Source organism: Cyclopterus lumpus, chromosome 11, assembly GCF_009769545.1.
Source record: "Cyclopterus lumpus isolate fCycLum1 chromosome 11, fCycLum1.pri, whole genome shotgun sequence".
Taxonomy (NCBI): domain Eukaryota; kingdom Metazoa; phylum Chordata; class Actinopteri; order Perciformes; family Cyclopteridae; genus Cyclopterus; species Cyclopterus lumpus.
The window spans coordinates 6,218,762-6,236,831 of NC_046976.1; the positions used below are offsets into that span (position 1 = coordinate 6,218,762).

The 18,070-nt window shown below is 42.9% G+C and overlaps 1 protein-coding gene across 1 annotated transcript in view; it reads right to left on the reverse strand.

Annotated features, from left to right (window-relative positions):
* Positions 1-237: 237 nt before the first annotated feature.
* LOC117738666 (dolichyl-diphosphooligosaccharide--protein glycosyltransferase subunit STT3B) overlaps positions 238-18,070 on the reverse strand; it is a 66,092-nt gene continuing 48,259 nt past the window's right edge. The window contains exons 5-16 of the mRNA XM_034544671.1: positions 17,854-17,953; positions 16,272-16,370; positions 14,530-14,676; positions 11,113-11,161; positions 10,128-10,282; positions 8,920-9,131; positions 7,387-7,574; positions 6,447-6,618; positions 5,884-6,057; positions 4,756-4,869; positions 3,070-3,276; positions 238-2,779 (exon numbers count right to left, since the gene is read on the reverse strand). Coding sequence (XP_034400562.1) covers positions 2,705-2,779; positions 3,070-3,276; positions 4,756-4,869; positions 5,884-6,057; positions 6,447-6,618; positions 7,387-7,574; positions 8,920-9,131; positions 10,128-10,282; positions 11,113-11,161; positions 14,530-14,676; positions 16,272-16,370; positions 17,854-17,953 — 1,692 coding nt within the window. The 3' untranslated portion in view covers positions 238-2,704. The remainder of the gene's footprint in view (positions 2,780-3,069; positions 3,277-4,755; positions 4,870-5,883; positions 6,058-6,446; positions 6,619-7,386; positions 7,575-8,919; positions 9,132-10,127; positions 10,283-11,112; positions 11,162-14,529; positions 14,677-16,271; positions 16,371-17,853; positions 17,954-18,070) is intronic.

An 18,070-nucleotide genomic window follows, 5' to 3' on the forward strand; every position in this document is an offset into this window, starting at 1 on the left:
GAACCGGTCTGCCGCTCCTAATCCACACAAAATGAAAACAGAAGAGGGCAACAAACTGTGCATCACATTAAGGCTTGGTCTGAACCCTCCCCTCTCTTGACAAATGAGAAACCAGGACGGGATTCAGCTGTAGGCGTATGTGTGACTCAATAACAACGTGGCAAGTCTGAAACGGTGACAAGTTTCAGAGAAGATCAAAAGAAAAGAAAAAAAGCAATTCTGACAATTTTTTTTTTGTGTAAGTGTAAAGAAAAGAAACGGGTGATACAAATAAGAGTCACTGTTCTGTGAGATGTGACATAGTACGGCTGTGTGATGTGGTAGTCTCTATGTGTCACTTACTTGATAAAAAATTAAACAAAAAGTTACTGAAGCGTGCACATACAGAAACGCCTTCAGTGTTCAGAACCTCTGGAGGACCCAGACGGACGAAGAACAGTGCAGTGCCCATAGAACAGGAGGTCAAAGGTTACGGCTCATCGGAGCTGTGTCCCAAATGCATACGCGCTTCTAGAACTGAAACAATTAGATGAATCAATACAAATTTACTATAATTATTCAATTTTAGTAGTTGATTGTTTATTTTTTTTAGAGCAAAAAATACCCCAAATTCACTATATGAATATTTGCTATTCATATATGAAACTAAATATCAGCTGTTTGTCCCAACTTGGAACGTCCGGGAAGTTTTTTACTGAATTATTTTCCTTTTTGTGATATTTTATAAACTAAATGAATAAAGGAAAAAAAAATCAACCGATACATCAACAGAAATAATGGTTCGCAATACTACGGCGGTGTGTACTAAAATTATCAAGAATACACTATACATTAGAGTATTCATTTTTACAGTAGTTTTCTTTTCCATGGGCACATCACATCTAGTATGCTTATTAGAGTTGAAATTATTAATCGAGGGACAGAAAATTAAAAAGGGCCATTCAAACCCCATTTTTACACCACATCAAGACACCCTACCCAGAAAATCTGGCGGTGTGGAGTTTAACCAGATATGGAGAGTCCATTTGTGAGATCCTATTGGGGTGCATCATGGGAAATGTAGGATCCAGGATCGTGTCATGTAACTTTAAGCAAACACACTCACTACCTATTAGCTTGTTCTAGCTGCTTTACTGTTTTAACAGTGTAAATATTATAATTTAGCAGTTTTAAACCTTTGGTCAGGCAAAACAACATTTTAAGTAGTAACTAAGAAACTAACATTCGAAACTACTAATTGAAAAATATAATTGTAAAAATTATAAAAAGTAATGTACGGGGCAGTCCTACTGCTTACTGACATATTTGAGAATAGTGGTTAAGCCGACAGTGTGACTTAGCCACCGACTCTCTTAAGACGTAGTCCTAAACGCAGTATGGAATTAGGACACAGCTCTAAAGTACATTAAAGATGGTCGTTGGGCCACCGTCGTCTGAGGCAAGGATGGAAGTTTCTAGTTTTCCTCGCTGCTTCAGTGGTCTCATCTAGTCTCAGTGCTTGATTACCAACTACCCCCCTTCACAGTTCACCAGTCAGTGCCTCGGTTGTCTTGACGACCCCCATTTGCAAAGCCTCAGTCTGGTCGAAGCTCCCAACCGGCAGCATTGATGCATGATGAGCAGAACAAAAAGCTCAGGGAGCAGACGTCACCAGGTATCGAGGTGATGGTGACCAGCGATGAGGCACTAGGCTCTACACACTGACCTAGAGAGCTCCCCCTGCAGGAAGGGAGGCCTACTTTATTATATTATACCGTTGCTTGCTTTTCTGTCTCTAAATCCCTAGCAGCAGAAATGTACAATCTATGCAATTCATGAAAGGGGGGCAGGGCATTGTAAAAATTCACATTCATACTTCCAACAAAATCTCAAGCCCCTCTGTACAAGAATTATTGCATTCACTGATCTATTTGCTGCCATACAAAAAAAATGAACAAAAGAATCACAAAGAAATTAAGAGAACTGACAACTGCATTTTTAAAAACACCACAATAAACCAATATATTATCATCCTTTTAGACTTATTCTTTACATAGCATATTTACATATTAGGCCAATTAGTTTTTTTTTAAAGAATTTTGTTGAAAAAGAAGGTCAGGGAGCAAGGCAGACATAAAGGAGAGGATGATGATAAAAAGGTTAATTTTACAGATGGGCTGTGGCTAGATGGTGGCGTTCCTCCATACCGCATACGGTCTTCTGTACACGTGTCAGGAACAAGTCCTCAGCCTCACTCTCAGGAATGAGTTCACATGTGCCGTGGAGTAAGGTCGATGGGTCTTTGGTGCAAATGTTCCTAGTCTACACTCGCTTCCCCCCCCCCCGCCCCCTTTCACCGCCTCACACCCCCGATCCCCACACTGATAAGCAGTTAATTAAACGTACCACAAATACTAATCGACACCGAACCAAGCAGAGCAGCCCTATGCCTCGCCACACATTCAAGTATAAACTAAAAAACAACTAAAAAACAACAACCTAGAAAACAGAAAAAAAAACTTAAAGAAATTAAGCAAGACAAAGGTCCTCAGGATAAAACTGTTCTGGAGCTAGCCAGATATGACACTCCCTCAACACACGGGGGCGCTCTAATGAGAAGCGCTTGAGACCAAGTGCCAGATAAACAGCCCCTGTGTTCTTCTTCATTGGTTGTTAGAGGTTTCTTCGCAGGTGTTTGTTTTGCTAGAAGAGTCCATCGTCGCCGTTATTTTTTTTGTAGTTTCTTGCCTTTCCTCAGGAAAAGCTTGTTCTTGATGTGTCCTCGCTTCCTCTTGGCAGTCTGGTTAAAGGAAAAACATTAATAAAAAGTATTCTCTAAAATAATTTTCATCTTGAATTTAAAGGATATAATTGATTTAAAAGACTCCTGGCAAATATAATCTACTCATGACTAAATATGATGAATTTAATGTCACAGAAATGGTTGACTTTGAGAGCCCCTCAGCTTCAATATACTGTGTGTGTGTATATATATATATATATATATATACTGTGTGTATATATATATATATATATATATATATATATATATATATATATGTATAAATTAAACAGGATGTATCCCGGTACCTTTTTGGAGGTGTACTTCTGCTTGGGCACTATACTGCGAAGCTTGTGGTCCAGCGGCTCCCTGTTGTCCAGGTTCTTGACCTTGTAGATCCTCACCAGCCAGTGCTCAGAGGTGAACGCCTCCTCCAGGTGCTTGAACTTGATATCCTTGTTGCCGATCTCGGCATTGCGCGTTCGGTCGAAGCCGGGAGGCGTCCGGAAGTCCAGCTGGGAGACGGATAAGGTTGTCTTGGTTAAAGTGTTGCACGGGGCGGTTTGTTTGGAGAGGTTTCTCCTTGTCCAAAATGTGTAGTTTGTGATATTGTTCTATATAAATGAAACTGACTTGACTTGCAAAAATCTTTTAGTTTTACATTTATTTTTATATTTTGGGAGATAAATAGAGTTACATGAGAGGTTTGACACCAGGAGGAAACAAAGTCAAGTAGTCCGGCACAAAATGTAATTTCTACATTTTTCTACGGATTAAAGAAAAAATAAAATAAAACTTGTTAATTTGAGAGCTTTGGACCGAAGCAGGTGAGCCGTTTCCCCTTGTTCCCAGTCTTTATGCTAAGCTAACCAATTTAAACTTCGTACTTAACAGAGAGACACGGACAAACTAAATTATAAAAGAAAAATCAATGTTTGATGGATCTTTGATTACAGTGCAGCATCTGTCCTTTGGCAACGATGTATGAACCACTCAATGTCTCGCTCCTATTATTCACTGTGTCCTTCCTACATTTGATCTGCCCTCGTCACCTCGACACACTCCACTCGCTCTCCCTTTGTGTAGCACGTTCTCATCAACAGGACATTGTGGCGTCTTGTGTACGCCTCAAGGCTGCTTCAGAGGACACCCGCACGACACATATTAAAATATTATTAGTCACAATAGTTTAGTCCCTTGCCATGAATTCACTCTATTGTCCCTCAAATGACAAGGAAAAAAGAAAATAAATGGGTTGGTTTTTGGAGAGATTCTTTTCATTACATTCTATTCTGTATTATGCATTGTCAGCATTATGCTTTAATCTCCACTACGAACTGAATCCTCAACTTATTGTCTTCTCCCTGATGTCATTCGAGCCCGTTTCCCCTTGTCACATCCTGTTTTCGTAAACCTAATCCACCCTCCCTGCTCTCCCTTTCCTCCCGCCGGTCCTCCTCCTCATCTGCCTCCATCTCCCCCCCCCTCCAAACAGCGCTGTGAGGCTGTGTCTGTCTATGCATGGCGGCTGCATGGATTCTCCCATCTCTGCTGAGCTGGGATGTAAGCACCTGGAAAGAAGGATCCCTCTGATCTCCTCTGCTACCTGCCAGAAGTAGCTGTGGAACATTAGAAATATTCTGCCCTCCACCCTCTTCTCCGATCCTCAGGAACTCCCAAAGGCATCTCCTTAATCCTCTTCCGCCTGTCTGTCAGCCAACTGTGCTTTTAAGATACAGGAGCAAGACGATTTACACCTTTGGTGACGCCAGCAGCTTTTTATTCTCTGGTAAAGCTGCCATCTTCGGTGATGGCAGCTGCTCGTTACTTTGCCCAAAGCTGGAACTCATTATTTAGAGTAGATATGTATTCCCTGTAGCCTTGGCCTGACCAAGAGAAAAACATTTCCAACATTTCCTGCACCGTTGTAAAGTTTTGAGCAATGTTACTTAGCCAGAGAGCGAAAGAGTCTTTGATTAGAAATCTCTCCTCACCTGCATTTCACCAAATCGGTAGTAGGACATCTTGTACATAAGGCAGTTGAGCAGAGTCGGTGAACCGGCCTTATCCACTCTGAACTCTCCCTGAGGGGTGAAGTAGTCGCTCTCCTAAAGAAGACACGGATGAGATTATGGGAGGATGAGGTCCAGAAAAGGAGTAGATGGTGAAGTAATTTAGTATAACTCACTGACTGGAGGTGACGTGGATTATAAATATGAACACTTTAAAAAGGGACAATGTCACTGATTGATGAAGCATGGTGCATCAAAATGTATTTATTAAATCCCTTATATGGATACACAATTGTTTTGAAACTATTGTCCCACACTAGTTAAAAAATGACTTATGATACAACATCAAACAATAGCATGTGAAATAAATGATAAAGGTATTACTGATCTTCAGGTTACACTGACAGAGCCATGCCAGCCTTTTCCACTCGTTTCCGGTCTTTATGCGAACCATTTGAGAACCATTAGCCGACTGTAGCTTCACATTAGCCTGACAGACGTGAGAGCTATATCAATCTCATCAACTCTCGTCAAGAAAGCAAATAAGAGTATTTCTCAAACTGTTAAACAATTACCTGAACTGTGAGAACTTTAATTACCTGAACTTTAAGTGCCCTGTTTATAGTTAACTTGCTCCAGTAATATTTCTTAAATGCAATCAAGAAGCCTGGCTCTATAATCAGGCTTGTGGATTAGATCAACATTGCTTCCTTGGCTAGATTTCTCCTGGAGAACATAGATTTGTTGACCATGTACGTTTCTGATCGGCTTTTTACTTCTTGGTGCATGAGAGACTTCAGGAGTCCGGCTAACACCTCAGCTACGACAGCTGACAGTAGTGAACACTGACAGGTCAAGGAGATTAGCGTAGATTTTGACAAATGAAAACAGGTTGGAGGTGGCGCAAGTGTGCTAATGCTTGCATAATTATAGCCGGGGCGAGCAGCGCCTCAATCAAGCAACATGCCGTTTCGCCCTGTTAGGACATCTTCACTGGGAAAATCTGAAACAATCCGATGTTGGCTCGTTCAAAACGCGTGAAGTGGAAACATTGATTTCACTGCTGTGCAACAAGAGTTCTTGGAGAACAGCGGCAGGTCTCACACTTACCCTGATGTCCTTTGGGTGCTCTCCCTCCGCTATCCTCACCATCCACAGGAACTTGTTTATATCGTCTCCCGAGTAGCCGATTACTCCTCCGAAGATAATCAGCACGTAGTCCACATCCAGAGACCTCATGATTGTGTAGGCTGCGCTCTCGTTGGAAGACATGGCTTTCCCCACCTGGAAGCAGCCGCGCAGAATGACAAGTCGTACTTAAATTGGAGTGTCCACAAGACACAATGCTTCAATACAGCAGTGGAAACAGGAATTGTTAAAAAACAGACATCCATCCAAATACAAATCCGGTGGACAGATGATGAAGAGGCAACAGGCAGCAGGTAGAAAGCAAGAGAGAACAAAGCTAGGGGACAAAATAACATTCCTCTACATTTGGCAGCAGAAAAGAGGGAACAAATATAAATCAAACCCATAGAATATGACAGCAATTAACTGAAATCCCCCTACAGTGTAGACTTGATAGGAAAAGTGTAAGCAAACAAGATTATCTGGATGGTTGGAAGGAGCAGGTTTATACGATGTGGCAATTACGCAAAAGACAGACGTCTCACCAGTGCTATATGACTGTTGTTCCACGTGTTATTATCGACCAGCGTGGTCCTGTTGGCCATGCCGGCTATCTGGTAGCCGTAGTCCCACCACGACATGACGCGGGCGTGCTCGTCTGTATTCTGCCTCAGCCAGTAGTAGGCCTCCCTGAAGTCATCCAGGATGTTGCGCGTCCTAACAGGGAAAGCAAGGTTGACAGGTAACAGTGTTGACAGGCGTATCGCTGCGGAGGCTAATAATATTTCCGTTAAGAGACTTTGAACCAGAAGGGCAACAGCAGCTGAAAATAGACCATCCATGGATAATAAACTGGGGGGGGTTCATGTCCTACATTTACCTTGAGGAGCAAAAAGCAGACATAAATCCAAGCAACCAATTAGTTGTATGGAAGGTAATCATATTATGTGTGTGTGTGTGTGTGTGTGTGTGTGTGTGTGTGTGTGTGTTATGCGTCGGTGTATGTGTGCGAGAGGAAAGACCAGAGTGCACAGCGAAGACCATTGTCTGGGAACCACCATGGTGCCATTAATATATGTATGAGGACTTGCATCACCCATTTAGTCTTGGCCATCAATATTTCATCCCTAATGCTTAAAGAGAATAATTATTCGTAAAAGAATCTCGAGAGAATATTTCGGCTTTGTTGGGTGACTTCTGTAGCACCAATAAGTTAAGCAATCATATTAAAGCTCATAGGTGCACATATCAATATTTCCACAAACCTCTTATGAAATATTCATGCGTTTCCAGTCTATCCTGCTGCTCTGTGTGTTTGTGCACACGCACAGACACACATGCTCGCTCATTTGCATACAAGGGTGAGAAGCCCATTCTACTGCGTTGTGAAATATTACTTAAAACCATGCTTGGCTTCTCACCAGCTGACTTCTGCTTAGACATTACAACGTGTGTGTGTGTGTGTGTGTGTGTGTGTGTGTGTACCCATCGTTGTTGTACGAGGCCAGCACCACACTGGGACTGGAGTAGGCGTTACTGGTGACCCAGGTGCAGTGGACGGCGAACATCATCAGCAGCATCAGCATGAGCATGGTGACGATGGACTTGATGTTCGGACCCAGACCCTCCTCTGCCTTCTCCTGCTCCGACACGTGTTTGCGCACCTTGCCGGCCTGCGGGGGGAGACAAACACTCTTGTTACGGACCGGAAGAAAAGAAAAAAACGACTGCAGGGTTCCCGGGGAAATGAATTATTGAATGGATTAAATCATTGAATGAACTAATTGGGCAAAGTATCTTACGTCATCCTGACGTACACCCTTCTGTACCATTTGATGCATAACTAAGGATTGTGTAATAATTTTACACCAGCAGCAGATTGTTAAGGCTATAAAAAGTCCGGAGGGAAAGAAATCTGAATAATGTTCACATTTTTCCTTTTCCAGCACCTCCAATTACTTGCTCTGACACCGAAACGGAGGCTAAAAGTGCGTGAGCACTGATGTGGATATCACTTTGCACTTTGCTGCAGAACAAACGGTTAGAGACACCACTTCCACTGAGACAGAAGATGTACTTGCTGATATCTTTAATCATATTTGTGATTGTTTTAATTAGTGTGACAACCGTCTTGCTTTGGTGCGATAGTAATTTGTTCTCAGGTCTTTCTTGTAAAGGAGATTTTAATCAAAATAAAGGTCAACTGATAAACTATAACCAATATAGGGAGCACAAATTGGTTAGCAGGTATAAAGCTTTTAACTCTAAACCTTCCATGAACATGATAGTTGATGACATTAGATTAATTGCTTAATAAAAGAAAAGCAAGAAGGTTGCAGGCCGGTCTTAAATGTACCGTGTCGAGTTTTCACTGTAAACATTGTGTATAATGTTCTATAATATACGTTCGATATTAGTCTCAAAACTCTGTAATAAATACTTTTTATAAAGTGTTTGTTTTAACAACAGCAGAAATTTTTCTCACAATTTGCATCACATTGTGTGAAATTTGTTTACAGCGTGTATCAACAGCAACGCTTCCAAGTTTACCCAAAATGTCCATCACTGCATTTTTTCCCCCCCACCAGCGCAGCACCGATGTGTACCAACCCCCGTCACCCCAAACACAAGCCAAACATTGATGTCTTGATGTCTAAAAACTGCATCTGTTAATTTCAGAAAATTGTGAGACAAGCTAACATGTCATATCTCAGCAACACTTCTAACAGACGGCTATTTGTGGGCAATGCGTGAAGTAATGCGATTAAGAGGTGGACTGGAATAGACAAAGACGGCAGTCGGATCAACACTGCACCAAGTGAGACGGCTCAAATTATGAACAGTATCAAACAGCTGCAGGTGAATCACAGCTTACCAAAACAGGCAAGCTAAACTGGTCGGGAGTGACGGAATCTGACAAACATGCAAACGAAAAATCCAAACTGCAAAAGGTCTGTAACGCCAATAATGGTTTCCTATTTGATGCAAATTTCTACAACCGTTCGGTCCCGTCTCGACCTTGTCATAAAGAGTCCCAGAATTCCTCTTGTCGTCCTCGTCGCTGCTGTCTTCGGCGGGTGGTTTCTCCCTCTTTGTGTCATCCCCCATGTAATGCTCAAAGACGCTGGAGAAAGCCACCGCAGACAGCATGCACACCACCGGGGTCAGCGTCAGCATCAGACGCACCATCACGCCGGCAAAATAGACCGCGCTGATGGCATACAGGGCCACTGGAATGAAAGCAGGGGGGGAGGAGGGGAGAGGGAACAAAGTAGACAAGGTCAGACAAGGTCAGACGAGGAGAACGATAGAGTGCGTGTAGAGGACGGAGGAAATGGGCCGGTGTGTGCGAGGATGAGATAAAGACATGAAAAAGAGAAATTGAGTTGTAATGCAGCATAATCAGTCCGCTCAAACCATAAACGGAGAGAGTGCAGGCTGCTTTCCGTCCTTGAAAACTGCCGACCCGGCTCAACAGGTGCACGGCTAATCAATAGCTGTAATTGGCTGATTAAGGGAGAAACCGGCTGCTGGAAAGCTCTTCCATCGCTCAAAAAGGTTCTCCGCCCTTGATCTTACTCTGTATACATAAAGGTTGTGTTTGAGTTGTTTTTCAAGTCCCCCCCTCTCAGTAGATTTCTTTCAGGCACAATACTGGAATGTGCATGTTTATTGTAGCTCAAACTTGATAAAGCAACAATTAGGGAATAAAGGACTATACCAGTAAAACTGATAAGTAAGAAACGAAAGTAAAAGTTGCATTAATTTTCTTCATAGACATCTTTAGGTGACTGACCGACTGGCACTTTCAAGTCTGATATTGACATGAAACTCTCCAGGTTCAATCAGCACAAAAAAAAATATTTTTTAAATATTTATATTATAATATATTGTTTAATAAACTGTAGTTTACAGTTGGAAGCCAACTCCGATTCCCACAGTGCATTTTGGAAAGAAAAATCCAATCCCAGAGTCCTACATTCTGTTGAAGCGGATTTCTGTGAAACAAATTTAACAAGAATGACAATTTAAATAATCCAATTTTCTGGAATAAACCTATAGGATTGCTACATAATCTAGGAGGGTCCTGTGTCTATGTCGCGTAACAATGAGTGTCATTAAACCAGTGAGTTGTGATGGACGATGTTACTCTCCAGCACAATGGAATTTAAAACTTTGAGGGCATACTTTCAAAGAACTGTGAATTCAAAACAAAATGCTCTTACCGAACACTCGTTCATCGTTGATGTTCTTGATGCAGAACCAGAGGCCTGCTGGGAACGTGCAGACCAGGATGTGGAGGTCGAAGAAAAAGGAGACCCACGTTGTCGGCTGGTGTTCCGACACCGACGCTATGATGGGGATGTGGATCTTTGCATAGCTGGAGATGGAGAGAGCGAGTGGAAGTGGAGAGACAGACAGGATGTAATTCATGTTGGGTTGAGCGTGCTTGGAGTGTTCAGACAAATTATACATTAGATCCTCCTGATTAACTCCAGAATTATGAAAAAAATGTACCTCCCTGGCATGCTTATGGTAAAATATGAACAAATTTAGCACTCAAGATGACTAATGTTGTTTGTCTGATCTGTGTGCTCCCTCTTTATTCATTACGGGTTTTTACACAGCAGTTTCTATACAATTTAAAATATTTCCCACAAAAGTGTTTAGTGATTACAGCTGGGTGAGAAAACACACAGCACATTAAGGAATTAGTATGAGCCTCCAGAGGAAAGGGGGAGGAGAATATCCCATACTGCTTCAGTCAGCAAACAGGGTGAGGTGAGTGTGTGTGCGTGGGTGTGTGTGTGTGGTAAATGTACTGCATGTGGGAGTGAAACTTTGCTTTTTTGCTTTGTTCACTAAATGCCAGTTTTACATAAAGTATGACAGGGGAACTCAGATTGATGTGTTTATAACTAGACCATGATGAAATGCACTTCTTTAGGAGATGGAATTATAGCTTTCAATAAATGACATTGTGACACACAAAGACAAGTGTAGGGGTAGAATTAATTGGGTGTGTTGAAATATCAAACACTTGCAGAGCCTGGTGCGGTTTAGTAAGACAATAGTTAAACACAGGGCCTGTACCATACCGTTTACCCCCTCTGGGACGGGGCAGGGGGGGTTTACAGCCGTCTTAGGAAACACACACTGGACTAAACAAGCTTTCCATCGACAGTGAGTGTGAAGGTCAGGAGAGCTTACCCAGTGTCCCAGAGAGAGTAGAAACGACCACTCCACGGAGCAATGTACCCTGGGGACAGAAGAAATGTAGAACATTTGTATTTTCTGGGTTTTCCACTGCGTGCAGGACATTTGTTGAGCTACGATTAATGTAGAAGGCGAAATTAAGGTTCTTACAGGTCACGGGAGAAAAATATAACAATTACAAAATATTTCCATTAGATTAAAGGTTAAAAGGTAATTCTTTATAAAGCACATTTTCCCAATCTTCGCACAGATCCACAAATGCATGCTACATTTAAGTGCTGGTGGGAAAAACTGGGACGTCTGGGATTTTGGTGAAATGTCATTTCAATGTCCAAAATACTCTCAAATCTGAATATGAAGAATAGCTCATCAGTCCTTGACAAAACACATACAATTACCACCTATATTCTCTATACAGTAGCCTATGAATTGACATACATGGGTTAAATATGCGATTGCTCGGTGGTGGACTTCTGCTGTGACAACCACATAGACATAATATACATAGATGCTGCAATAAATCCACTCTGCCAGCATACTGGAGCAGGCAGGACTGGCCTTTAAACAAAAGGCACAAGGACAGGGCCGCTGCCTTGTTCCTGGATAAAAAGCATTACGTCGTCTACATTACTCAACCGATTGCAATAAGTCGTTTATATATTCAAGGCTTTGCGATCGGCATGGAGTACTGTATGTTAGATTGTGTGTAGATTGGAACAGACATTTCATCATACACAAAATTAGGCAAATCTTATTTTAAAGATGAGGATCATGTTTTACACATTTGTGATAATTTTAAGATCAATTTCCCTCCAAGAAAAACCCAGAGAGAACATGCTAATGCCGAAAATGTATTCTATTGATGCAACGTAATTACTTGAATTGACTTGTTTATAAATTTAACTGAAACCATTTAAGCTGCAAATTAGACCACACAGGGCATTTTATGCACGCATACAAATGTCTTATTTTGGTTAGGCTTTGATGTGGAATACATTTCAGTTCTCAACTGTTGCCTGGGGGCTCTCACAGCCACTCACACTGCAAGTGTGCAGACAACACAAACAAAAGCCACGGCCACATATTTCAACTCATTGACATGTTTGCACCAACATGTAGCCGTGTCATGTCTTTTGATGCTCTTCAAGAGATAGTGGCTAATGTGTTTAATGTTAAAGATGAAGTAATCACCACCATCATCATAAATAAAAATCTTTTTAAATAAGATGTCACAAAGCGCTGAACCAAAGCAGGCAAGAAAAATATATGAAAAGGGCAGTTAAAGTGGGATGAAGGAGATATTTTGAGAGTTGATTTATAGGATGACACCGGATGATTAGGATGATTTAACCGATCAATACTGGGCTCTGTGTTCAAGAGGAAAAACCCACCGGCTACTCTGCTGCAGAGATTCTTATGAGATGAAAAGGTCTGACGAAACAGAGAGGGACATGTGCAGTTTCCCTGGAAAACTGGCACGTCACCAAACAGTCGCCGACTCCCACTGCTGCCTTGAGTTGGCCGACGCTTCACAGCGTTTACCAGACGTCCAGTTGAATCCAGGGTCCTCGTGGGACTTCTGCATCCACACGAGATGCAGGCCAAAATCGATTTGAAAGCGTGTGTGCGACCAATCTAAGGACGCCAACATTGCTGCAGATGTAACGTGCCACCACCTCTTTGCACTGGGCGAAGGGCCTGGCTGCTTTTGTTTACATAATCTGGAGTGACAGATGTTGGTTAAGGAAAGTCAATAATCTGCTGCTTGAATCAAGGTGAGAGAGTCAATATATGATGTTGGGTAATTACTCGGCTTTAAGGCCATTACACTCTGTAGAAAAGGTTTGTATATACAGCCGGAGGGGATAAGTGAACTTTCCTTACACAGTAAACTAGACCAATCTGAGGTAATGCACCACTAGATAAGAGAAGCAGAGACTGTGTCAAAATAAGAGATATATAGGCTGGGTCATCTTAAAGCTCTACACTTCAGCAAGAGACAAATTAAAATCAATAAATAGCAAGGAGGCAACATTTAAAAGGTCTGAAAGCAGGCAGTGCTGAAAATAATGGAGAAAAACATTAACAAGGACAAAGTTCAACCAGCCGGCTGTGCGCATCAGGGTTCAACAAGGCCAACCCAAAACAACACACAACCGATTCCACAGAAAGGCCCGAGGTAGAGCACAGCCCTCCAACAACTGTTCCTCAAATTGCACCCGCATCACTTTATATTTGTTCATCATTTGCCTTCAGGGTTTTTATTTTCTGACAGGCAAAGTGCTGATTGGCAGTCTGCTGGGGAGGCCTGGAGATCAGACAATCGGGGAATAGTGTTTAAACACCCTGTAACTTTTGGCTGACTAAAGAAAACAAAATATAAAATGGCTGAAATCCCAGATCTGGATCTTCATTACAAAATCGAGTCAACTAATTTTTCCACAAAAGGCTATTTGTCCACCAAATTTCTGCCAAATTCAGGGTAATTACTTATGTGTGCTCATAAACACACAAACAGATGGGGCAGAAATCATTACCATTGGAGTATAATAATATTAGAAAGTGATATTATATCTTGACACTAATACTGAACCAGGAAATACACCCAGGACTCACTAAATGTATTTGTTGTTGGCAGTAGCTTGGCATAAAGTTTAATGTTGGCATTTTCAAACCGTCTTTACCCACGTTTCTGTTTCCAAGTGACTAATGGGGACAAGGAGAACAACTAAAAGGGTTACTTTCTGCCACTGAATATCTCACTATGAGAGATAGTTGCATCCTTTATTGGAATATGATCTGCCACTGGACCGCTCATCTTCACCAACTTTACTACAGAACAGCACCTCATACATTTTCCATTGTTGTTGTCTTTGCATTATATTTCGATAAACTATAATGAGAACTGTAAAAGCCTATCAATGTAAAATAGTACATTATTAATCAATACAGGATTTCTTTTGTTACTTTTTTCCCCCTATCCTTGTTGGCTTAGCTGGTCAGTAAGATGTTTAAAGATTACATTACATTACATGTCATTTAGCTGACGCTTTTATCCAAAGCGACTTACAATCATGTTACATTCATACACTGTAGAACAGCTACAGGGAACAATTCAGGGTTAAGTGTCTTGCTCAAGGACACATCGACTAGGGCGGGGATTGAACCACCAACGCCCTGATTGAAAGACGGACCTGCTAACCACTGACCCACAGTCGCCCTGTTAAAGGGAAGTCTCCCAACTAAAGATACGTGCTTATAAGGAGCACTACAACAAATGATTATTTTTGTTATAAATTAATCTATTGACCATTTCATTTTTGCTTGATAAGTGACTTAAGTGACTAAATACATACAATAACTGATGGTCTACATGTATGACTGAGAAACCATGTGAGCAGACATACAGACCTGTGTAAGTGAGATAGATGACGGTGAGGAAGACCACACCAGCGGCGAGAGAGACTCCGAGGAGGAAAAGCGTCTGGAACTCCTGTCTGGTCAGCCTGTCCTTGAGGTACTGCAGGAAGGCGTAGGCTTGGAGGAGTGCAAACACACCTGAGAAAGAAGCCACAGCCAGAAACCAGAGAATGAGAAAACATACAAAGGAAACTCACACTGAATATTTGAGGAGGCCCTGATTCATGTCGTCTCCTGCAGGGTACAAAACCGTTCTTTCTTTTTCTTCCGTGGCTAAGAAGTGCTGCTGTCAGTTTGGTAGGATTCTTGACATAGCGGTTCCCAGATAGCCCCCTCGGCTGTTCATGCAGATGTCAAAGAAAATACTGTGGGACAACATACTTCAAATGCATGAGACAGATGTGTGTGAATACACCCTTCTCTCTCCCAAGCCCTTCTTGTTGCAGCCCCCTTCGATCACTTCTTCCTCGATATAAAAAAAAGAGTAAACGGAGGCATGGTTCCTCTCACTTTCGTCACCTCCCATCCTTTTGACAAATCTTGTGTGACATCGCCTTACTCCTCCACTAGCGCCTCCACCGCCCACAGCCGGTCTCACCCATTTCCAAGGTTAAGCTCCGGTCTGTCTCCCGGTGAGGCGCTAACCTGCTCGTCAGTCTGTGTCGCCCGCCCGCCTCAGGGGCTGACGTCTCAACGGTACCGACAGGTCCGCCGCTCTGTCACTCTCTTCCCGTCTCCCACTGTGCTCCCTGAATGCCACCACCAGATGTTCTGAGCAGCTGCTACATCATCGACATAAAAAAAACCCCACACACACACTCAGAGAGAGCAGGGAGTCAAAAACGGAGCGAGGAGTGAGGCAATTTGTCAAAGCCTCTCGTAATGCTGTTTGTGTTGTGGACTCTCAGGAAAACAGGGCCACTTCAACGTAAGCCTAGCGCAGTGTTAAGAGAATTTTCAAAAAGGTGCTGCTCGGCTTCCTGAAGCTGCCAACAACAGTCCTCTCCCAATCTGGATGGACGCGACCGCATGCACCCATCCATGCTGTCAGGCAGCAGATGGGCTCACTGTTGAGTAGCGAAGACCAAACAAGCCTTAAAAAACTACCCACAAGCCAAATGAAAAGTACTTACAGCGCTAAACCCATATGGTTGGCTTGTGAAGTTACTTAATTCTACTTTGTGAATATATTCGGAGTGGGTCCCTGTGTTCTTCTGCACAGGGAGCGTGACCAACGGTGTCCACGTGGGGGCGAGTCAATTCCCGCTGCAGAGAAACAGCCATAAAGTGTGTGTGTCCCCGGTAACCGTAAGGTGCTTTGGATAACAAGCAAGCGGCTTATGTAAAGTCACACCGTTAATACATGGACAACAGCAATCAACCTGAGCCTTTTCCTTTGTGAGGCAGCATGCGTTTTGTCGGCAGGGTCGGGGCAGGTTGGAGGAAGCTGACGTCACGCGTCTGAAATGCACTCCGTGTCGCATTCATGTAACTTTCAATCAGAATTTCCCATTCAGTGTTGAAAAACAATCACTTTCACAGTAACTCAAGGTGTTTTGTAACAAGTCTGGGTTTTAGAGACAAATACAGCATTAAAACCTGCATTCATAGATTTTGAGCCAGTTGTTGGCAGAGTAACAAGTTGTAAACAGACGTATTATCCACTTAGGTTGATACGGCAAATAGTTGGCTATTTAGCGTCGAACCTTGGAGGTACAGAGGGTTTGACTTACCGGCAGCAGCCATGTGCTCGCTGGTCCTGATTGGCTGGAAGCCAACAAAGGGGATCTGCATCGACAGTACGAGACCCACGATGTAAAAAGTGCTGTAAGCTGTAAAGAGAGAAGGAGATGCGGTAAGAGAAAGCATAGATCATACAAGAAATAATTTTAAAAATCTAAAAATAAACTATTGCACCGCTGAAACGATTCTTTTCCACTGCTCAAGGTTTGGGCCCTACTCAGGGAAATCAGCCTCAACAGATGTATTTAAAGTCTATTGATTTCCACTGTCACACCTCAGATGGAGAAATACAAAATACTTAATCTAATGTCATTTGCTGAGAAATAGGGAGCTGGCTCGGCATGTTGCAGGAGGAGGCCTGGAGTGAGACGACAGCGGCGAGAACAGTGCAACTTTTGTAGCTGGGGGGAACCGATTGGCAGACGCACCAGCTTAATTAAGATTTTATACTCTTCCTGAAGAGTGTGCCTCATTTTTTGAAGTAGTTGTGACTGCCCTCAGCTATCTCTCTCTCTCACATCTGTTATTGACTCAAGACAGAGAGAGATGAATTGTAAGTGAACATAGACTGCCAGGCATTGTATTAAATCTGGATTTTCTTTGTAGGTTCCTTTGCGGTTAAATCGGAGACACCTGGTTCTGAAAACAGGAGCTGCGAGATGTAAAGAGGGGAAAGTGAGGAATATAGGACACGGCTGAAGACCTAATGTTTTTTCTGTCAACGGAATATGTTTCTCCATTTCTCATTTGCTACCAGAAGGTGCATGGGGTTGCTGGATGATGCTCTGCAGACACCCTCAACGAACAATGAAGGCAGGAGGATATTTTCCACTTCATTTTAACAGCCGGCATTGTCAAGTAGAATTTCATTTGTGAGAAACCATTCGGAGACAGACCAGAGGTAGGTCAAAGCCCTCTCGCCGTGAAGAGGCCATAATTCATGTTCAAAGCTCTCAAAGACGATGCTTTGCGGTTGCAGTGAGTGGAACATATAATCACGTGTAGACGATACTTGGCACGGCTTTTTTTCTCGACCGCAACGGCAGTCCCTGTTCGCGTGCTCACAGGCTACGCTGGCGACGGAGGATGTGTGGAGAGTCTTGAAGGATCGAACTCGAGTTCTGTGAGACAACAGATAATGTGCTGGGAGCTGCCACGTGCTCTGTGAAACCGGGGATGTTCGGTGGAATAACAAGCCCGTCTGGCATTTGCGGGGGAAAGAAACAAGAAAAACTAACAAATACAAAAAGCTCAGGTAGCAGGTGGCTGCATTTACTGTGAAGTGGTGTGTGAGCGTACGGGTGGCTGCACTGCCGATGATGGAATGCTTGCGGTTGCGAGAGGTGAGCGCAGGCGTGACTGGGCATTTGAGCTCCTTTTCAGGGTCAAATGCTTCGGCGACGCTGTTCAGAGACGCAATAGGAAGGAGGAGGGGGTTTTGTCCTGTTTCGTTGTGGAAGAAGATCTAAAAACGCCGTCAGTTTCCATTTCACCGACTGTGTGGGGAAGTTCTTAACATCAAGTCACAGACTAAAAGCTTTTGAGTGGTTTGTGTGTGTGTGTGCAGCTTACCGATGTAGAGTCTTCTGCTGTAGCGTTGCATCAGCATCAGCACAAACACATGCAGAGGAATCAGGTTGATGATGAACACATAGCCTCCCCATGCCGACACCTGGAACGCACACACAGACGGGTCAGAAGTCGGCCTGCTGCGATGTCCTCCTTTTTCTAAAATAGTCTTCATTTAACACGCCCGTGTGATCAATTGTTCTTCATTCTGTCTCAAACG